Source organism: Stegodyphus dumicola, chromosome X1, assembly GCF_044657685.1.
Source record: "Stegodyphus dumicola isolate Sdum_Otavi_A_Nest chromosome X1, ASM4465768v1".
NCBI classification, from domain to species: domain Eukaryota; kingdom Metazoa; phylum Arthropoda; class Arachnida; order Araneae; family Eresidae; genus Stegodyphus; species Stegodyphus dumicola.
The window spans coordinates 13,414,951-13,439,792 of NC_140780.1; the positions used below are offsets into that span (position 1 = coordinate 13,414,951).

At 32.4% G+C, this 24,842-nt stretch overlaps 1 protein-coding gene across 2 annotated transcripts in view; it reads right to left on the bottom strand.

The window, feature by feature from the left end:
• LOC118198763 (STE20-like serine/threonine-protein kinase) overlaps positions 1 to 24,842 on the bottom strand; it is a 249,198-nt gene that overhangs the window by 168,040 nt on the left and 56,316 nt on the right. For both annotated transcript variants that reach the window (XM_085808321.1, XM_085808323.1), the window contains exons 3-4: positions 23,601 to 23,799; positions 15,895 to 15,967 (exon numbers count right to left, since the gene is read on the bottom strand). In XM_085808321.1, coding sequence (XP_085664447.1) covers positions 15,895 to 15,967; positions 23,601 to 23,799 — 272 coding nt within the window. The remainder of the gene's footprint in view (positions 1 to 15,894; positions 15,968 to 23,600; positions 23,800 to 24,842) is intronic.

The following is a 24,842-nucleotide window of genomic DNA, read 5'->3' on the forward strand; positions in this document are numbered from 1 at the left end:
TTTTCAGGGCAAATTATGTTTGCTATGCTTTCCATGGATTCTTTTATAAATTTACCATCAATCAATAAATGGTTTTTGATTTTTTACTATTAATTTTTTACTATTATTTTTACTATTAAATTTGCTAGTAAGGAAAACATCTGCAAACTTGCTTTTGCAATATTATTTTGAGTAGCTGTCTTTTGAAAAAAATTTTGTTCAGTCGATAGCTCTTTTTTTTTTAGTTCTGTTATTTTAACTTTACAGCAAATGCAGAGATATACATCATATTTTGCGGCGTGCATTTGACCATATCGTTTCAAATGGATTCTTTAAAAACTGGTACAAAGGTCCTACAAATTAAGCAAAGTGCTTTACTATTCTCCTCAATAAAAAAGTATTTCTCTGTCCAGTTTTCATTAAAAACTCTTTCTCCGTCTTCAATTTTTCTTCTTTTATGTTCTGCTTGTTTTTTTAAATGACATGGAGGCCATCTAAAAAATATATATATTTTAATTTTATAAGCAAATATCCATAATGAATATGAATTATTCCTACCTTCTTAAGAATTTGATATGATAATTAGGAACTTAATAGTACAATGCAATATACTGCATATAAATATTGTAATTCATCAAAAATTTGTATACATATTTAAATTTTTTAAATGTTTAAGAATGGCAAAAAGACACTGACAATTAACGGTTGATTATTTTTGGAAATATAAAACTGAGTGGATACACACATAATTCAAAATGTAAATTCTCATGTGTGATAAAGTATACCACATGGAATGGTTTTAAAGAGTATTTAAATATTTTACAAGTTGTAATTTTTTGTGACTCGCAAAAGTATAAATTGAACTATATGCTAACTAATTTGTGTAGCTAATAATATTACTTGTACTTACTTATTATTATTACTTATAAACCCGAAACTCTGGTCCCGCAAATGACAAAGACAGTTCGCGCCAAGAATGAAAGAAGCACTAGTATGCAATTACAATGATATAAATGTGTAGCGCCATCTAGGTGCAAAACGAGATGTGAAGTATGAATATTATAATATTCTTAGCCTACACAGAGAAAAAGCAGGATCTGCATTGAAAATAAGATGTATAAACTTATGCATGCTATTTTCACGTGACCCATATTACGAGACGGATTTCGCATCCAGGTGGAAATCGCAGGAGCCGTACGTGAAGGGTAATACATCATGACATACCCCCATAACACACAACATCCTCAAAATATCCTATTTAAGTCGCAATGTCCCGGGAAACAGCTAGGATATCCTCAGGATGTTGATTTTCAGATATCCTGAGGACTTCTTAAGTCAACATCCTGAGGATATCCTATTCAAGTCTCAATGTCCAGGGATATATGAAGATCTCCTCAGGATGTTGATTTTCAGATACCCTGAAGACTTCATATATCAACATCTTAAGGATGTCCTGTTCAAGTCATAATGTCCCGGTATATATGAAGATCTCCTGAAGATGTTGTTTCTCAGATATCTTCAGCACTTACTTTTTATGGAAGCCGATATCTGAAAATATATAAGTAAAGTAACCTTGTACCACATGCAAGTCATATTATAAGAATCGAAATCTTACTCTATGGATTACTATTCTGCACTTTAATTGTTATGCTTACACTTATTTTTGTCTTGTATATGTTGGCTGTAAGTAATAATATTTTCAAATTTTTTCTGTTTTTTCACAGTGCCTAGTGATCAGAATACTTTCTTACAAATTATAGGCACGTGTTTTCAGCCGTTTTGAGTTTCATACTGAAAGTGTGTTAACACTTTCAAAGATTAAATTCTAATTGCTACATAATATATTTTGTAAACATTATTTTAGATATTTTGCTAATATCTTTGAACCCAAATATTATTTACGTTACAGGTTAGCTCAGAAAATCTTTCACGAAGGCATTTATCGTATGAACAGATGGGCATGATGTACATCCATGCCTTATCTGGCATTCGAACTTGGGCCCTTCTGTATGGCAATCAGTCATTAATCACTTACCCATCTCAGAGGCACTAATCAGAAATATCAACTTATAAAAGTATTCTATTAAATTCATCAAAGATTTTAGAGCAAAATGTATTACTGAAAGGATTTAGATCCAAAAATAGTTCCATTAGTTAGTTCTTAGCATAGAAATAACTACACTTTGAAACTGCAAAAGAAAAAAATACTTTTTGATCTGTTACACTATTATATTAGTAATGAATGATTTTAGTGCTGTGCAGTAATAAGGAACAATATTTTTTTTTTTTTTTTTAACAAACGAAATCTTAGTTTACAGACGCAGTTAAAAACTAGTCTGTACGAGGTTTCAGTTGCTTTAATTTGAATTTATAAATAGAAGATAATTTTATTGGGCTAAAAATTCATTGCAGTTTCTTCCTTCATTTTCTGGTAAGTTCTTTAATAATGAGAATTAGCCTTTCAAAGCGACTGAGGTAAGAAGTAACTTATTTTTTACCTCTCTGTAATAGGAAAATGAGGTTTAAGAATGGGAAGAAGTAACATTAAGTTCTTACTCTCCACAAACCTCACTTTGCTACCTTAGAGAGCTATTTAACCATAGAAATATCCGGTCTTTGCTAAACAAAGCGCGAAAAATATATATCCAGCACTTTACAATCTAATACGCTATGCCAGCAATGCTATATGACTCCTCATAATTTAACAATAATTACTACTATATTAAATTATTTGTAACATCCAGAAAATGCAGTAAACATGTTTCTTCAAGGGAAATAACACAAAGTTAAATGTTGTTATGAAAACTCAAAATTAGATAACAGATTAAATAGATGTTCAAACTTTAAATTAAAAGGATTTCATTTTTTAATTAAATGTGTTCTTTAAACTCAGCAGTTTTATTACTTTATTTTATACTATAAATAACAATTGAAGTTGAAAATCTTAAATCTTTGTTTCCATTATTATCATTGTTCGTAAAACTGCTTCTCAACTTTTCTTTGCCTTTGAGAAACCGAACTCCGCTCAGAATTTAACACCTCTGAGCACTTTTTCTGTAGCCGATGCCCCAAGAAGATTTCTCCTTTGTTAATGAGGCAGATTTATGTGCCAGATTTCGCATCTTTGTATCCCCCTACAAGGGAAACATCCCTTTACAACAAAGGATGCAGAATGCCCCCAACAATTTTAACTGCTCCGTAATAGTGATATCCTTGAAGAAGCTCACAAAGTGGAAAGTACACATACTTACTTTCTGATTTCCAGAATTCAGCTATTCTGCTAAACGTTAATTGCCATCATTCCAAATTCTGTTTCAGTTAGGAACTGACTTGCTGACGCTTGCAAGCGTTACACTGAGAGAGTGTGAAAAGTAAGTTTCAAAATTTTTCCTTTATTCTACAAAAATGATGAGAACTAAAAAAAATTATCTCAGATATTTAAAAGACGGATTTATAGGAGAATAAATCAACGTATATTATCGGATTCATCAGAAGATCAAGTAGCATTTAATTATGAAAAAAGCCTGTGCCGAACTTTTGCACTAGCAAATATTCTTTAAGTTCCATTTCAAACTGTGATTCGAAATATAAATTTTTATGTCTCAAGAAGAACTGACTGATGATGATTACCACAACGATTATCACATTTTAAGGAATATTCCAAACATAGGACTAATAAATATTCCGTTAAGACTTTATGCGCCTTGTGTGCTTAAGAGTAATACGGAAAATGATTACTATTAGGATAGGCGAAGGTACATTACAAGCACAATTACCGCATAAAAATGTTGAAATAATTTTTAGAAAAATTGACCAGTTTTTAAAGCCTTATGTACCAATTGAATTTGCAAGAAAACCAAGGACTCTAAAAGATTTGAAACACTGGAAAGCTACAGAATACCGTCAATTTTTACTGTACACTAGCCCAATTTTTTTTTTTTTTTAATTTTAACAAAAAGCTATATGATTATTTTTTACTACCTTATATTTTGATTACTCTTATGCAAAATACAGAATCAGACAGCAATTCATGAATACGCACAGTCTCTATTAAATCTCTTCGTAGTAAATTGTGTGCTTTATTATGGAATACAGTATATTTCTCATAATGTTCACGGCCTAATGCGTATTTGCGAAGATGTAAAAATGTTTGGGCCGTTAGATAATTACAGTGCATTTAAATTTGAAAGCTATACATCTTCTATAAAAAAAATTGATTTGAAAATTGCAAGACAAACTCATGAACTGTTCAGTCATATTGTAGCCATCAATAATGATTCAATCAATGTAACCGATTTAAGTTCAGAATTTCAAAATTTACACACATCTGGTCCACTACTTAAAGGTTATTAAATGCTTAATTTTATTATTGAATTTTGAATACAACTTAACTGAAGTCAGAGAACTGAATTTTTAGAATAATTTAATTATGAACATATTGAAGAATTCAGTTTTGGGCAATTGAATGGTTAAAAATGATGGAAAGATTTTTAATATTTTAAAGCAAAAGTTTCTTTCATAATATTTTGTATCAATTATTCATTTCAAGTCCCTTGCTCAGTTTTAGATATATTTACAAATTATTAAATAAATTGAAATTCAAATTAGAAAAACAAATTGTATAAATATTCTTAAAATGTCTTATTTTTCCATAGTAACCATAGATGGAGGACTTGTGGAAAATAAGTAGGTTCTAGGTTATCACAACACCTGCACTGGAATATAAAGATTCCTGGGGATATACTGGGATTAAACATTAAGCAGTTGAGAGTATGTATTTAAGAGGTTAAAGGGATATTGTAACTAGTATTTCAAATCCTGATAACATCCCATACCCTGTCGGTGGGACCTACATAGGATGTCCTAAGAATATACTGGGATGTGGCATTAAGCACTCGGGAGGATGAGTTTAGGAGGAAACTGGGATATTACGGGATGTCCTGAGGATGTAGTAAGTAGGACTTTAAATCCTAATAACATCCCATATGCTGTCGATGGGACATAAATAGGATGTACTTCGGATATAATGGGATGTGTTTAGGAGGTTAGTGGGATATCCTGGGATGTCCTGAGGATGTAGTAAGTAGGAGTTCAGATCCTAATAACATCCCATATGCTGTTGATGGGATTTTGTTAGGATGTCCTGAGGATATACTGGGATGTGACATTAAGCACTCGGGAGGATGTGTTTAGGAGGCTCGCGGAATATTCCGGGATGTCCTGAGGATGTGCAAGGATCATCAGGAAGGATGTTTTTGTGCTATGTGGGTACTAAGATGTTTTTATTTCATTTCCATTTTAAAATATATGTCAATGAAACGATTATATATGAATCAAATTCAGACATTCATTTTTTTAATAAAAATGTGTAAATTTAAATACTTTCATAATTCGTGTTTCGGCTGCATTTTAAAGACTTTTGGGCCGCACTTTAGACACCCATGTGCTATACAATAACATCATTAGTCTTCTAGTTCAGAATGGGCCAAGACCCCCTACACAAAGAGAAACAGTGTTATGAGTATAGAAGACTGAATGATTTAACTATTCCAGATCTTTATCCCATTCCTCAAATCAAGACTTTTAACATACTCGTAAAACTATATTTTCCAAAACTGACCTTTTTAAGGTGTATTTTCACATTCCAGTAGCAGAAAAAAATAAAGCAAAAACTTCCATCATCACACCTTGTGGTCTTTACCAATTCCATGTAATGAATTTTGGTCTCAAAAATGCCCCTGCAACCTTTCAGAGGTTCATCAATGAAGTTTTTTATGGTTTGGACCAGGGGTTCTCAACCGGTGGTATGCATACCACTAACGGTATGCAACAGAAAATAGGTGGTATGCAAAGAAGCAAAGTATTTTTAACTATTAAATACAAAAATTAAAACCCCAACATCCTGATTGAGTTGTTTTCACTAACAATCATAAATTTATACGATCTGAACTTTGTTCAAGCATGGTGGTGGTGGTAGTAGTACTTTGTAGTGGTGGTACTACAGGTTTTCAATTTTTGTTTAGATGGTATGCGTTAGTCAAAAGGTTGAGAACCACTGGCTTAGGCTTTGTATTTCCATATTTGGATGAAGTGTTGATTGCCTCTTTTTGCGAGGAAGAACGTCATTTACATCTTAAGACAGTTTTCCAGTGTTTAGATGTGTTAGATAAATATATCTCAGACCATATTTTACGACCGTGAGCTTTTGGGTATCTATTTATCCACTAAACATTTCAAACACTTACTTGAAGGCCGTGATTTCATTATTTATATGGACCATAAGCCATTAACATTTGCTTTTAAACAAAATAAAAAAGGCTTCTCGAACACAACTAAGACAGCTACAATATATCTCACGATTCTCTACTAGCCTATTCCATATAAGTGGTCAAAACAACATGGCTGCAGACATGCTATATAGAATTGAGGACATCGATTCACATCGATCTTTTTGATTTTGACCTGATAACAAATGTACAAATTAATGATGATGAACTGCAACAGTTGAAATTATATTCCAAATCACTGCATATTAAACAGCACCAATTACCATCAGGAAAACTCATACTGCGATACCTCTACTTCCAATATCAGACCATTCATACATAAAAACTTTTGGACGAAAATATTTAATACAATTCATGGTTTAGCTTACCCTGGAATCCGAAGTAATGTAAAAGATTCCTCTGGCTAAAAGGATATTAAATAGTGGGCCCCAAATTTGTATCGACTGAGAGAAAAATAAAGTAACTAAACATATAAAATCAGAATATTCTCAATATCGAGCACCATACGAAAGATTTAGTGTTATGCACATTTATTTAATTGGGCCTTATTCACCTTCTAATTGATACACATATTATTTGACGTGTATTGATCAGTTTACCTCCTCGATACGGTACCATTATCCAATATCATTGCAGAAAGTATAGCAAGAGCTTTTTACATACCTGCCAACCTCTAAAGATAAAAATTCAGAAGAGTTCTCCCCCATATTCAGAAGATTTCTCCAAAATTCAGAAGTACACGAAGAATTAATATCATGCTTTGATATTAAAAAAATAACAATTTATACAAATAGAAAAAAGAAAATTGTACACTTACATTAGTAAATCTCAATTAAGTAGTAACTAAGAAATTTATTACGAAACATAAAACAAGAACTTAATGTTACACAAAAAAATTATTGCAACAAATTTAGAGTGCATTTTTTGGCTTTAGCCAAAAATTCTTTGGAAAATTTCCTGTCATAACAATTAGTTTCCTCATAACATTTAGCAATTAAAATATTTTCTAGAGTGGTAAAATCCTAGTATACGGTGCAGCCTTAGCGCAACTTTGAAAATTATCGCCAACACCAAAAATGATCCAAAGAACGTCTATATATATATATTATACACACATAGTATATATACTATATACACACTATATACTATGTTTAACTGTATATTTTCTTTGAATGACCAGTTAACTACTCACCGTATATGTCCCGTTTTTACTGCTCATCATAAAGTCGCCAAAAGTAGCCAAATCCCGTGTGCACCGGATACTAGGTTTAAACCTCTAGAGTTTTTGGTGAAATTGAAGAACGAAACATAGTTTTGTTTTTCTTCACAACACTGAAGACTCTCTCGCACTCAGCATTACCAACACCTTCTTAAACAAGGTAAGAAGGTGTTCGCATTACTGTGTGAAATTACGAGAATGTGACAATCCACGCTCGCTGAGTAATTCCCTTGCTGCTGAAGCGAACGCAAAAAAATAATCTGGTGCCCACAAAGAAAAGAGTGGGAGAAACAAGTTCAGCGCATTGGATTGGCTGGTTAAGCGGAAAGTTGGGAGAAACCGCAGGTTACTGGATTCGAAGTAGTCGGTAGTTGGCGGTAAAACACGATACAACTGGCAAAATTGCTGAATTGGCAAAAAATTCTAAAATTTCGACAAAAATCACTAAAAACACTTGAAAAAGGAAAAAAATCGTAAAAAATGGATTACAATCATAAAATCGTAAAGACAAACGCATTTTTGTAAAAATTACGATAAATTCGTAAAAGTTGGCAGGTATGTTTTTATGAACATTGAATTACCCGATTTGGTGTACCTTCTTGTGTTATTACTGACAAAGGAACTCCCTTTATTTCAGAAATATTTTGAAATTTGGCCTCACTATGTGGTGTAAAAGTAAACTATACAACTTCTCATCATCCTTAGAGTAATGGGAAAATTGAACATCTACATCATACTTTAAAAACAGCTATTAGATGTCATAATTCTCTTCATTGTATAGTAACATTACCAATAGTTCTTACAGGTTTGAGAGCTGCTCTACATGAGGACTGTTAATACAATAGTTTAAATGGTTTATGGTAGAACTATTAAATTAACTGGTGAATTTTTTGAAGAATCAAACTTGCCAATATTTAATAATAATTTTATAAGTAATCTTCAAAATCAGATGGCCCTCTTAAAGCCCTCCAAATCCAAATGTAAACAAAAGATTTTCATCCCAAAAGATTTGTATGCATGCTCGCATATGTTTCCGGGTTGACAGAGTAAAAAAATAAACCTTTGGAGCACCCATATGAAGACCCCTTTTTGGTATTGCAAAGAACCCTGAAATATTTTCTTCTATCAATTAAAAATAAACAATATATCCATGTATATATTAAAACCAGCTCATGAGTTACAACCTAATGAACTCCAGAAAATGATCACACATCTGTGTCAAGTCAGCAACTAGAACAACCTAAAAACCCACTGACAAAGACAAGTAAAACTACTTTTTCGTTTCAATGACGTTATAGACTTTTCATGAAATTATAACTCCAATTTCAGACCATGACGTTATAACACCAATATAATATTCATGCTCAGTTAAAACTTAACTATATTTTTGTTTGTGTGCACAATTTCAATTTGTATATATTTGTATCAGTGTATTTGTATAGATATCTGTATCTTCTCTCCCACCACATCTGCAAAGTAATGTAACTTAACTATTGGTAGGGGAGTGATGTAAGCAACAATTATTATTGGTTATAACTAGTACCAGCTAATAACTACACCTACTTTCACTTCTAGAGATACTGAAGTATTGTCATGACTAAAATCACCAAGGAATTAACTTTTTAGTAAAAAAAGTATAACCTGAGCACTACAGAGAATAAAGATGTTATAATACTGTAGGGTTTATATTTATTTTAACTAACATTTATTTTAAGTTTAAGCTATCTTTCCTGTGAAGCCTTTACATTCCCCTAGAATTGCCAATGCCAAAGTATGTAAATTTTATTAGAACGCGCAGAGTATTCAAATTTTAGCAGAAGTAAATTGAGTTAAATAGAAGGGAAACGAGATTAAGTGTGCTTCTTGAATCACGAGCGTGAAGGTTGCTAGGTAGAAATTTAAGAACTGCGCGTTTCGGCCTGTGTGCCTATTTCGACAGTTCGTTGAATCTTTCAACTTCTTAATCAATAAGTTTGCTGAATCTCAGCTGTATCTTAGAACGTGGTTAAGTTGGTCACAATTATAGAGCCTCGTAGGTAGTGACCTTGTTATTTATTCATCCTGTTATTTATTTTTAGTTGTACTTTTCTATTTTGTTACACCGCCGGGTCGGCGTAGTTTGTGAGCGTCAAGTGAACGCAACTGTGATTTCTAAAGTGGAATAAAAAGGGATTTAAACCCTTCTTACGAGTTTGTGTACTTTACAGTTCATAGCAGTCACTACTACTGTTGCTGACAAGTTGGGGCCTCGCAACATCATAATACAAAAAATTGATTCTTGCTTCTTGTACAGCTTAAATTTTATAAATAAGAACATTGCAGGTGGCAATAATTTTGACGAACAAACAGTTAAGAAATGTCCATGCGCAGTAAAATAGCTTCCCTACAAGGCAGCTTTAGGGTTGCCAGAAAATGGCAAGGAAGGCAGGGTTGCCATATTTGGCAAGAAATCACCCATTTGGCTACAAAATTGGTGATATGCCATAGACGGCTGGAGAACCTTCTAGAATGAATTCTTGCTGGTTTGAACCAGAATGTTCTCGCCTACACGTGAGTGAGTCAGTCAATCAGCGCCTCGTGTAACGAGTCAGTCAATCAGTGCCTTGTCTCGGAGTTAGTCAGTGCCTCATCCTGCAAGTTCATTGTCAGTCTAGTTTCAAATTGGTGCATCGTTGAGGCTATCATCAAGTGCATTGCAAATTGTAGCAAGGAGTCTCAAGATTACGTTGAATTCTGAAAACGACCAAACCGAGTCGGGAGCTGTACTCTAGTGCTTTGCCTTGAAGCTGTCTTCAACATTATAGCCTGACAGCCAGAAGACTGTTACTGATTGTTTCAGCTTGTTTCTAGTAATTTTTCGATGACTGTAAACTTGATTTTGGAGCTTTCCTGAGTAATACTGCCTAAATAAACTGTGTCTGATTCTTCATCAAGTGTTGTCGTCAATCAATCCAAATCCACAAACCCATACAGAAATGCAACAAAACTTTGAGAGAACAAAATACATAATGGCAAAAAGAAGCCAGTTTTTGATTAGATGGGCAACACGGCTTAGCCCGAAACAGAAAACAAACAGAAAAGGGTTTATAGTAAATAGTCGTGCTGAAATCAGATTTATTCTAGATTATAAGAATATCAAGCTGAATGGCTGAATCAATCAAATTTATAATTGATAAAAATCTGGGATGAATCTTCTTTATTACTATCAAAAGGCAGGAAAGTGTCATATATGTAGCAAATCCAAACACGAAAAAAATTTCACAAATAATTTGACCTCAAAAGACAGCAAGTAAGCAAGCACGGGACTGAGAGAATTATCCATAGCAATTCCTTCAATTTGGTGATAATAATCATACTGGAAAACAAGGGAGGTCTGACTCAAAGAAACTTTAGTAATACAAATAAACTCTTCAGTTTCATGTGTAAAATGGAATTCTCAAAGCCTAGTTTCAAGATATTGCAGTGCTCCTTCTACTAGAACACATTAGTAAACAGCGTTTTAACACCAAGAGAAATCATAATGCAGTATGGGGGACATGTGTCTTAAAATTTATTGGCGACTTCAAAAGAATTTTTCATGTTGTGAATATCGTTAAAAAGTAAATGAGAAAGTATGAAAACCAAATATTTGGCCACGCTGCTGTTACTAAGTTGGAAACTATAGGTCGAAAAGGAATTCCAATTCTGTGGATTGGGCACAGCATAAAATCTAGCACAGTTAGCAATAGGTGGAATAAGTAATTTTTTAAACTGAGTTGGGAGTGCATGAGACAATTTAACAGCTGTTTTGACTTTCATGAGGTCAGAAGTTGAAGGATCTTTAGGTATCAAGCAGTATGGTCCTTCATTGATCAGTTTCGTGATTCCACCAATGCATGCATGTTTGCCCATAACAATGAACTGTGTGCTTTTATCAGCTTGGGAAATTATAATGTTAGAATGAATTTCATATAAGGCCTCTCTTTCCTTTTGTTTAAGGTTTGAAACAAACGTTTTGTTATTAAAATTCCCATTACTCATAATTAAGCTGCAGATTGTACCTTTCTGTGTTTTTGAAATTTTAGAGAATTTAAAAGCTTTCACAATAGGGATGATGATTTGAGGAAATGAAGATTTAGATGTCTTCGAAAAGTTATATTTTAATACTTTTATTTGATCCTCTGAAAGATTAACTTCAGAGATATTAAAAATTAACTTTGGAGATACTTACAGTAGGAAAATTAACAAGATGGGTGGAACTAGCCAACTCTGGTGTGAGCTTTTTGAATTTAGGAACAAGGACCTTTTTCTGGTGCTGAGAGATGGTATCGGTTCTAGATTAAGATTTACGATCAAATGAGGAAAACCTTACCAAAATCGCTTGTCAACGTGATAAAAAATGTCTTTGTTTCAATTTTTTCAAACACCTTTTCTAAAATATTAAGTAAATGGAAAACTTGTATTTGTAAAACTGTCAGTAAGTACATACAAGACTCTTGAAACTCCACTAAAAACTTCTGAAATGTGAACAGAAATACACGGCTCTCTTTTTAGAACATATTGTTTACACTCCCTGCCCCACTGGTGCACCCAGCATATAGTACTAGAACTCACCCTTGTAATAGGATACATCATACAGAAAAGAAAATAATGAATTATTATCTAAAGAATTTCTAATGAGAATTCCCATCAGAAGTTCCTTGTTATTCTTATGTTACTTTTTTCCTTAGTTGTCATGATTAATGGAATTTTATAATCAGGTAAGATATTATAATTTCATGTATTAGAAGCCTTTTCTTTAGTTGTCATGATTAATGGAATTTTATAATCAGGTAAGATATTATAATTTCATGTATTAGAAGCCTATGAAATACGCCAGATTTGACAGATGAAATAATGCTTTTTCGAAACTATATAATTTTAAATGTACATTTTTTTTATATTCAACAAAGATGATTGCTTTTATTATTTTAGACCAGAAATTTTATTCTCTGTTCACATGGTTTTCCTACTGAAAATTGCATTTTGTATACACTCATTATCTGAAAATTAAATGGATCTGCATTTTAACATTTTTTAAGTGTTCTGGATAGTCAAGCTTTATTGTATTATATTATTGACGTTTCTTACTTTTCAAGTTTTATTGATTGATTGCTCTTTTCTGGAATTTTTAGAGGGTAACCATTTTAAATTCAGTTCTTGTCTTTGTGCATTAGTTTGACGAAAAATTACCATATTTGACGGCATATTAAGACACACTTTTTTTCCTAAATTTGGTCTCAAAAAAGTTACCTGCCTCTTATATGTGAAGGACACAGTCTTATACGTGAAGGTAATTTCATTCAATAATTGTTTATTTGGCTTTTACGAAATGTGAGAACTAAAAGAAACCACGATATTGAAACTTTTTCCTTGTGTGTGGCCGTCTAAATAAGGGTGCGTCTTATATGCCGTCAAATACGGTAGTTGCCAGTGAGCTTATAATTGATCTTTAAAATTTCTCCATTCACGTGGCTTTTCCCATTAATTGCATTTTGTATATGCTCAACTTTGCAGAAATTTCATTATCTGAAATATGACATTTCCCGAGCATTCCATATAATCAAGCATTTAATATATTTTATTGTCGATGTTTCTCATATTTTAAATTGCATTCATTGATTCTTCTTTTACAGAATTTTTAGTGCCTCATTATTCTGATGACAGTTCTTGCCTCTGTGCACTAGTTTGGCAAAAAATTATTGCAGTGAGTCTGTAATATTTCTCCAAAGTTGACAAATATGACTTTTCAGTAAGGGTACAGATAACCAGAAATTACCAGATTTTCTCATATCACAGCTGCAAATCTTAAAAAGTGGAGATTTTTGTGAGAGAAGCGGGAGAAATTGGGAGGTTTTCTACCTACATGGCAACACTACTACAAGGAAATTACAAACTGACTTATTCACTTTAGCACTTCACTTGTTTGGGTTAATGAACTATTTGTAATTCAGTTCAGATGTAAAGTGCACAAATATTTAATGGCATATTCTAAATTTTATATTCTTTGGCTAATTTACTTTAATTTTCTTACACTTTTTTGCTAAAAGAATTCTGAGCAGTGAAGAAAAGCTTTTGTATATCAAAGTACTGAAATGAAAATAAAAGTAATAATCAATATCCGTAGTATTTATGTGGATAAACTTAGTAATTTACCATATACTGAAGTAAACAAAATCAACTACACAGATTCACTGATTAACTACTGCCTGAATATTCATATAAAAATAAAATACTCAAGTTATGAGCTTGAAGTCTTAGCTGCTATAGAAGCATTAATAATGCTTTGAATTTATTTATTAGGTATTCCATTTAGAATCATTAAAGACTGCACTGCTTTTCAAAACGTTATGGATAAACAAGATTTTACTAAACATATTGCTAGATTGGCTCTGTTGTTAGAAGAATTCACCTCATGTTAATATATTAAGTAGAAATCCTATTGTCTTTTGCATATCAGCTGAAAGATTCTCAAAATAACTAATTAAATCATGGCAATAAAAGAAATCCTGAAAACAACAAATTATAATGATTACTTTGGGCAAAACAAGCTTACAAATTTGTTACATAAAATGTATACACCATTATAAAAAAATACATGGATCATTAAAATACAAGATAATTAAATTCAGAGCATTTGTAAAATTGGTATATATTTTCCCATTCACCATGAAAGGCAGTTCTCCTTGGCGAAAATCTTCCCATATTTGTCCCGATATTTTTGGTGGAATTTTGAAGGAAAATTAGTTACATAATCACAGACCATATTAAATTACATAATCAACAGATATATATTATGGATAAAGCATATGAAAATCTTAAATAAATATAAGCTTAAGCTTTGAGATAATCTCACAAACACATTAATTAAAACTTGAGGCAATCATTCTGGCAGTCAGCAATGCTTTATGGCATTTAAAATAATAAAACAGTCATCTCTGTTATGAACTCAGCATCACATAAATTCGCTTAAATATGATTCTTAAGCAGGATTCTGTCATTCTTTCTATAGCATCGGTTGCAGAATCTGAGTCTTTCAACATTTTCAGGATGGACACCAGTACTGGCATCTAGAAAACTGAAACATTGATTAACTTGAAAATATTCCATGCCTGCAGTTTGTAATTCATTAGTTATTGGTCTTTCAAAGAAACTTAAATAAATACAGATAAAAAAAAGGTAGGACTTGAATATGTTGGTTTATCACAAATTTCTTAACATTACATAAAACGAAAGCAAATACAGTCAAATACTGAAAATCCGCCGACCTGAAATCCACCAACTCCTGAAATCCGTGTTGCCTCTCAAAATATAAACATTCAGTTTATAGGTTCCGGAAACCGCAACATGGAGTATCAAATATCGGGATACTCCATGTTAATATAATAATGAATCATAAAGGAAATACCAAATTATTGACATCATGATAAAAGTTTTTTACTTCCAATCTGCATCAAGGAAAAAAAGCAGATGATTCACACAACTCTTCTTTCAAGTTCACGATTCACGTTGTGCTTTCTGAACTTTGTTATTTCCAGGATTGTTTAGTGTTGCCTTTTTTTTAATCTGGATATTTTGTGGATAAATTAAGAATATTTTAAATTTTAGCGCTTTTTAATATGACAGATATAAGAAACGCACTCATGATTTTACTGCATGCAAAGTTGAAAAACGTAAACTCGTTGCATTCACGGTAATGCAAAAAGTGGAAATTCTGCAAAAGATGGAGGCTGGTGCTACTTCTCAATTCATAGCAGAATCCTATGGAATTGTGACACGGACGGTGTATGATGTATGGAAAAATAAAGAAAAGCTGTTGAAATTTTACAGCAACAGTGATTTTAATACCGGAAATCTTTACATGATGCGAAATTGGCAAACCTCGATGGCTGTCTTTCCGGCAGTGGCGGAGTGATAGAATACCAATTTCAGGACTGCTCTTGAGAGAAAAGGGGAAGCAGATTCATGCTGATTTAAAAAAAGAGGAGCCTAATGTAAATGAATAATATAATATAATCAATTTATATATGTAATAATAATTTAAGGCATATAATAAATTATTGTAATAATGCATACAATAATTTAATTAAATATATCTAATATGCCTTATTTATTTTGCACTTTTAGTCTGAATATTAAGATTTATCTTTTCTGTCCTGAAATCCGCAAAATCCTAAAATCCATACAACCTCTGGTCCCAAACTTTGCGGATTTCTGGACTTTTACTCTATCTTATGATTAGATTGTGATGTCACACTTATTTATTACTGGTGCTAAATCGCACTGTTTGGCAATGGCTTTTATTTGTTGAAATGGTTGATGGCAAAATATGAAAATACCAAAAAAGCTGTCTGAAATATTTTAATATCATATTCAGAGAAATTAACTCACCAATAAGGAGTCCCAATAAATGAATCTCTCTTCTGCAAGGTGTCTTTATTTTTAGCAGACACACCAAAATCGGCTTTAAAAAAACATAATAACATAAATATAATTATATAATAAATATAATAAATTTAAATAACATAAATATAAGACTACATGCTCTACATAAAAGAAACTACCACAAAAAATATGGCAGAAATGTACAACATTTAAAACGTATTTTATATTAAAACTCTATTCCTTATAGTGTTTAACACATGTTGTGCCTTAGAATTCAAGAATACAAATGTTATTCCTCTGCAACCAAAGATAATATTTCCAGTCTGAAGAGAAATTTTAAAATTTATCACATTTGATTTGAAAGTTCAATTTTTTAGGATTCTAAAACTATCTAATTTTTATGCCTATGATTTTGTAGCATTTACCTTGAAGTATTATGTACTTTATTATAGGAATATCTTCACACAAGACTTCTGAATCAGAAATGGCTCATATTTACTTACATGAGAAAAACTATCCATTTCCCTATGCAGCCAGCCCATTTGCGAAGATTTGAAAACAAGTCAAACTACCAGTTTTCAATAATACTGCCACTTGGCAAGTGGAACTACGAAAAGTGGAGGTAATTAAAATGCCAAAAGAAAACTTTCCAAGTCTTCTTATTTATTTGAATTAGAATACTAAATAAACTTTTCAGTTTTAATTTCAGATCCATATAACTTACATTTGGAAACAATTAGCTAAAAATTTTACCCATTTAAGATTAATAAAGTCGTACTGCTGAACTGGCATAACCAGCACCATAAGCTAAACAATCAAAAAGTGACTAGGAACTAATCTACTTATGAGACAACTCATCCTCCGAGGAAAATGTGCTGGTCTCGCCAACAGGGTCATTTTGACCTTTATTCAGAATAATACAAACTAAAGAAAAGTATTTACAAACAAAAATATGAACAATTAATATCCTTACAAACAACAAGCATCATCCACCATGTGGTGAATTCATTTTAAACAAAATCCCATTCTATTAAGAGACACAATTACAATATTTCTTTTTATGTACTCCTTATTACAAATTTGTTTATTTACATACATAAAAGCAAAATTATAATTTCTCATTATTTTCCTTTTTACTTATAGTTTCTTAATTAGTCAAATCAGCAATAGCTTCGACATTTTGGCAATATTACACAATAGCATAAACCATATTTACAAGCATATTATATATCAAAAGTAATTAACAAAATTCTCCAATTTGTACAAAAAGCTCATTCTCCTTAATAACAAGAGTATTACAGCCCAAACATGTAATAAAACTTACTAAGTGGTTCTGCAGAGTAATCAAACTCAAAATAATAACGCACAGTCCTAACTTTCAAATAAATCTTTTTTTACGTCTTTTTTTTACATGTCTAAACATCTCCAAGAATAAAGTATTCATACCTATTTACATTAATTATAATTTCAGCAATGCCCTGCCTAGCCTTTTCAGTCATACATAGGAACTTTTCATTAGACTTCGCAATATTTCCATAATATTCCATTTTAATGGGTTCTGTAAGTGGATAATCCCATATACAGTACTCAGTCTGTAATCCGGAAAGATTCATTATCAGGAATGATCTATAATCCAGACCTCAAAACCACAAACTTTTTTTTATGTTTTACGCATGAGCGTAATGCACTTACGCATGCGCATTTAATGTCTATGCATGCGCGTTTAGCACAAAAAAACGAAGCAACTTAAACAACTTACATTGAAAGAAATGTTAAATAAAGTAAACAAATAAATATTAATCTTTTTTTTTTTTTTTTTTTTTTTTTTTGTAAACTTTATACCCTTTAGATCATAATTGCTCTTTATTTCATAAATTACGGTTACATATTTTTAATTGTATAATTTCTGCATGGCATCTTACCAGATTTAAATTGATGATCTGTAATCCGGAAAAACCCTTAATCCAGAATCGCCGAAGTCCCAACGAGTCGTGATTACAGACTTTGTACTGTATATATATAATGTGAACTTGTTGCTAAATGGCCCAACTGTCCAGAGACAATTTATTAGCCTCATATGAAATCTAAAACAATAGTCATGAAACTGACCATGGTCGATTAATAACTTAAGCAATTGATTGCAACACAATCTTTTCCAATTTACTTTTGGTAGAACTCTATATATATGTTCCTTTCATTCGTGTCACAATCCCACCTCTCCTACCACCTTTGTAAAATTTAATCTTGTAAAGTAGTTTTTATTGATTTCATAAACGATGTTGCATATACACGTCTTAAATTATTTTGTGGCTTCCCTCGCAGCTTCATCTGTTGTATCATTTCCTAATATATTCTAATGTCCTTTTAGCCAATCGATATTTCATTTAAACTTTGCATTCATATCATATACAAAATCCCTTACACTTACCCTTACACCTTCTCAGAAAGGCGTTTTAAAGAACTCTGATCTTTCAAAATACTTTGAGAATCAGTATAAATAGAAAGCTCATCATCAATGATATAGACTTTATTTTATTATCACTATCAAACCATTCCAACGCATTTACAAATGCAAGGAGCTCAGCATGAAAAATAATAACACTCCGATTTAATTTCTTTTTCCTTCATCAAAAATGGCTACAAAAGCTGCACCTACATTCTTATCTATACCACGACCATCAGTATACATACCCAGGCCTATTCCTACAGGATTTCCTTTTTCCCCAGGAAACCTGTTTATATTTTGCTGAATGAAAATAATACTTTCTCAGCATTTTATCATTTCATTACTTAAGATATTTGTAAAATCTGAAAGCTTTCAAATTTTACATTATGCTGAAAGAAGCATTTTCTAATGCTTTGTGTACCATCTCTATTTATTAAATATCATATTCTTCACACTTAAACCATCAAATTCAATTCAACAGCAATATCGCAAAATAATTTGAAAATGAGCATATCTTTAGAATTTCTGATATACAGTCTCGCACACTAGAGACAAAAAAAAAAAATTCCCCCCTACAGTATATTGCCATTGCTCGCATTGAAATCGTTGAGTTTGTTAATCAAAAATTCATTAAAGTGTTACAAAATATGAAATCAATATTAAAACAAATTCGAAATTTGGGCATCCTGATGCCCATATTAAATGCAAGATTACATTATTCAAAATTTTATGGCTCTAGATACCGTTGTTTTATCACCATGTGATAAACATAATATACATTTATGCAGATTCTTCATTATTTAATTTCTTTTAAATATTACACAGGGCTCTAATATTTTGTGGCAACAATTTGAAAAGTGAACTGACATGTATAGTGAACCAATGCAAAATGCCAAAATAAAATTAATAGCCCTTCTGGGCTAACAAAGTCAGAAGCTTAAAGTGCCTAGTCTTTTTTTTTTTTTTTTTTTGTGTGTGTGTGTGTGTGTGTGTGTAGTTGCTTTTACTTAACCCAGCATAAAAGTAAAGTGAATGGTGCGGAATATTCTTGTGAACAGGAGACGGCAGCACTATGCCTTCTCGATCACAACAATCTAACCTGAGACCACATACAATGTCAGAACGATCTTCTCATGGCTCATTCCGTATAATGAAACCATGAACTTTTCTTCGTCTTGTTGCTATAGTTAGCTCATCATGTCTTTAATTTACGTTTGCGTGTATAGGTCATTTTTTTACAGGAGTCGAATATTCACAATTTTCTTTCAGGTCAGAATTCATAGGATTTATACTTCTCAGAAACTGCAGTCAAATCCATTGCAAAAGTAACAATTTCATTGCTGGATTTATTAGGAAAATACTTCTGTAGTTTATCATCCAAGTCTAGAGAAATTAAACTCCCTGCTTCATATAAATAATTATTGATATAAATTATAGTTTAGGTAGTATAGTTAATGTTATTAACATTTGTGGTTTCTGATAAACAATTTTGTGATTTTTTGTGCTTTTATCTTTGGTGATAAATTGATTTTTGTACAGATTTTTGTAATATATGTAACAGAGCAAATAAAGAAAGTATGTCATCAACCACTGGCACAACTTTGAAGAAATGAAAATATCGTAAATATGATAATGGTTATTTTGAGTTTGGTTTTATGTGAAGAGATATGAATGGTGAACAGAGAGCACAATGTGTATTCTGTATGAAAGTTTTGGCAGTATGCTTCCAAGTAAATTGAAGTGCCATACAGAAGCTAATCATCAGAGCATGGTTGGCAAACCTTGTGAATTTTTGCAAGAAAGCTAAAAGAGGTGAAACAAACCCCCCCCCCCAAAAAAAAAATTACACTTTTTAAGATTGCATCAATACCAAACGTTTTGCTAACATTTTTGCAAGGAGGCTTACAGAATTGTGAAATATATGAAGCCTCATACCATTGCAGAACTTATTCTACCGGCTGCTGAAGACATTATAAACACCGTATTTGCTGAGTCTGCTAGGAAGATGTTTTTAAAAGTGCTTTCATCAAATAACACAATTAGTCAGAGAATAAAACATATGACAAAGAACACCTAGGATCAATTAACTGAAAAAACTAAGAGTGGAATTTGGATTGCAGCTAGATGAGGCTACAAATAATAATAAAGATTTGATATGCTATGTACGATTTACAGATGGCAATAATATTAAAGAAGACCTGTTTTATAAAAAATATCACTTTGGGAGCGAGCACTCACACTAATGGACTCAGAATCCATAATTTATCTTTTCAGTTAAAATATCAAGCTGCATTGTAGAGAAATTAGGATAATTTTCATATGGAGAATGTGAAAAAATAGCAATGACCTCCCTGGGACTCGAACTTCAGACATCTCGAATATGCACCGAGTTTGCTGACCAGTACACCATGAAGGCATGCTAATAAGGCAGGAGAAACACCTTATATACTTTTAAAGGTCAACTGGGGGTTTAGGGGACTCAATCGCCAAATCCTGGTGGTGGACAATCATCATTCACCACCTTTTTTAGCTCGAGCGTCATTGTAGAGACATTAGGATGAGTTTGATATGGAAAACACGAAAAATCAGCAATGCCCTCACTGGGATACGAACCTCTTGAATATGTGCCAAGTGTGCTGACCATTACACCATGAATGCATGCTAAGGCGGTGGGAAAAATACCTTAAGCCTTATAAAAAAAGAACACTGTCCAAGGCAAAATCTTGAATTATGAATAGCACAATCATTGCATTTATACTTTCTTCCTGAGCAATCAGCCTGTGTCTAACCCTCAAGACTACATTTATTAGATAGTGCCACTTCTGTGCAAAATCCCTTGCTATGGCTGACACCATAACATTGCGAGCGCCTGGTGACCCTCTTACACTCTCTAATTTGATTCTAAACCACTTTTAAGTATACAGTCAAAAGTCTAATCTGGACGTCCATAATCCGGAATGATCTATAATCCGGACCTCAAAGCTACAAACTTTCTGCGCATGCGTAAACACATAATGCTGTAATACGTTTACGCATGTGCGTTTAATGTATAACGGACGGTATAAGCTAAGCTAAAATTATCTAATTATCTATTTCAGTTAATGTTGCAGATTGCGTTGTTCCTTAACCTTCAAATTGGAAGCAGATTATTATTTTTTGCAGACCGTTAGAGCAAGTTTATAAAAGTAAACTTGAAATTTCAATCATGTCAAAAAGAATTTTTGATTCTGGAGCTGCCAACAGAATCTACAAAGCGAAAGCATGTTTCGATGTCCATCAAACAAAAAGTGGAATTGCTGCAAAAAATGGATGAAGGCATATCCTTTGTTTCTCTAACCATTCCGAAATCTGTTTATCAATTTCACGCCGCTCTGCGGGGGAAGGGGAGGCGTCGTGCCGCGCAATGAACTGGAAATTGATCTGTCAGCACTATCCTCATCTTCAGAGCAGATGTTTTTATTTTATTCGGCTTATAATTCCTTACTAAATGCAGTATTTCATCTCGATGTACTCCGGCTTTTATATGATTTAAATCAAATTCCTCGTCATTCTAAATATTACGAATACACATCAAATAGTTTTCTGGTTGCAATTTTCTTATTTCGACTATGCTTTACGCACCCGTGCACATAATGTATGCTTTATGCACCCGCGCATTGAAAGAAATGTTTAATAAAGTAAAGAAATAAATATTAAGCTTTTTGTAAATTTTGATACCCTTTAGATCATAACTGCTCTTTATTTCATAAATTACGGTTTCATATTTTTAATAATTTTTGCATGCCATCCTACCAGATTTAAATTGATGATCTATAATCCGGAAAAACCGATAATCCGGAATCGCCAAAGTCCCGATTAAAGACTTTTGACTATATTTTCTTTTCTGTCGTGGCTTCTCAAATGTTACTGGGTCTAAAGATACAACCCAATATGTGACCATATTTGATTGAACACTAAATCTTGATTCAAATTTAGCATGTTCCATATAAGCATTTTGAAGTTTGATGACCACTATATCACTACCAGATAACCAAGGGTCAACGTTATAAATCATAGAAAGTTTAGATTAATTTTCTTTGGTCTTTTGGCATCTAAATATTTTTTCAAATTCTTATTATCAGTAACTGCATTCTCAAAAGGTCATCATATCTTCACTTTTAGATCCTTTAATTAAAAGACCTCCATTTTTAACATTTTGAGCTCTAAGTTTCAAGTGAGTCAGAGATATGTACTATTTTACCAATGTTTCTTTAATTTGTTCCAATTTTTATTCTTGTTGTTGTTGAGAGTACAATAAGGTAGCAAACTCCATTTCTTGTTTCCTAGCACTTCTTGATCTAGTTTGTGTTCTAGGTCTTTGCTGTGATCCCCCATTGCTTGAATATTTTCTCTTTCTATTAATTGACCTCTTGGTTCACTAATCTCAACAGTAATTTTAGATAATTTTAATATGTTGAATAACCACTAAATAACTTACTTTTAACATGAAATAGAAAATCAGAAACATCAGAATACTAAAACACATCTAGCTGTCAGCTAACAAACTAAATTTACTGATAGTACCAAAAATGGGAAATTCTCCCATCCTATTCTAGTCATGTGGCCTGGTTACTAGCATACAGTGACAAAGCCCCAACCTAGTCATTCTTTTTTTTCAAAAGCAGTAGTACACATGAGCTCAGTCCATATCTAAAACAATAAGCACTGTGCTTGCAACAAATAGATAACTCAAATGAGCCACATAAAATTACTCTGGGGACCAGAAGTGGTTCATGAGCTTGCGACTATTGATCTGAACAATATTTTGGACACAGAGTGAAAAATCATAAAATGCAATGCAGTTAAAAAAAAAAGAGAGAGAGAGAGAGAAATCTGAAAAGATACAAAATGTAGTTGCACAGGCAATGATTACAAAAACAGTTATCACCAGGAAAGAAGGTAAACCTAACTGGCAACTCTTTCATGCTAAGGAAATAAAAGCCAAAATATAAAAACGAAAAGCCCCTAATAGCATGGCTTCACTGGAAAAGTATCTTTCAGTACCTACAAGAAGACTAACCCTTTAAGTAACATACTAATTTCAACAAAAAATAAAACAAGGGATAGAATCTGAAGATCTCAATCTTTTCTTATCATTAACCTCTTCAGAGGGCTTTCTAGTCAATTGGAGGGGGGGAGACTATATTACATAATTATAAGTTGAACGACATTCACAGATAGAACCAATTTTCATTTACAAACAATAAACAAAATTAAGGGCACTTACCCAATTTAACTCCAGCATCCATAGTAAGTAAAACATTCCCAGCTTTCAGATCTCTATGAATAACTTTTTTACTATGTAGAAATTCAAGTCCTTTACACATTTCATGGCACAAATAGCTTATTTGAGGTTCTGTAAGTGGTTTCTCTAAATCTATCATTATACTATCCACAGCTCCACCTTCGCAAAATTCAATTAACATCTGCAAATGTACAACAATTAAAAACATACACACAAAGCACAGACAGTGATTCATTGCATATGCATACACAGTAAATTATCAATAAATGTGGTTTCTTAGAACTTCAGTTGAAAGTTTTAAGGAAATTCTAAAATTTTTCAATAAAAATGGCAAAAAAAATTATTGAGTTAAATCTCAATCTGATAACTTAAAATCTCAACAACACTCTACGCAATTTTTATCATATTAAGTATGTCTTTGCATCACCACATGATTAACCATACATACTGTAAGTATTAACACATTCTAAAGGCATTCAATATAAGAGCCATGAATACCTTCTAAAGGCATTCAATATAAGAGCCTTGGATATAAGAGATAGTTGTTTGTGCTCGAATGATTACACGCAGGTTGTCTTACTTTGCCAGTTAAGAATGTACACAAATAGCAAATCTAATGTAAGACTACGTAGTGATCAAACATTTACTAGGGAAATGAAGCATAGAAAGAGTTAGAAAACTTGCTCTAATATTCTAGTAACATCATAACATTATGGATACTACCCAAGAGCCCGACAAGTACCGTTCATCAGGGATCAGTCAATCTCTGTACCCCCCCCAACTCAATAAACTTTAACAACTCAAATAAAATAATTTTAGAAAATAATGTTACTTTTATTGCCTTTTATTCCAACGTTGGAATGGTGGTACAGGAGCCAGCTACCAGAGTCTTGGGACGAGTTTCATATATCAAAGACAGCATGGATGTTTGTATAGTATATAAGGGCCATGCGAACACTTACAATACTCTCAAGTCTGTCTCTTAAAATACTGTCTGTTCTCTTGAGAGGTTGTGGTAGGGAAAGAGAGGTAGGAGACTGTTCAATCTATTGCCCACCGTGTTTTCTATTCAAATGGGCACAACTTCCTCTTATTCATGGAGTTAATTTGATCATGCACCCTCAGCAATGTTCTTGATGATGATATGGCTAAATGACAAATGGGTTGAACCATTTCCAATGAATGTTTAGCTAGCAATGTTCAGCCACAAGGGGAAAACTTTTA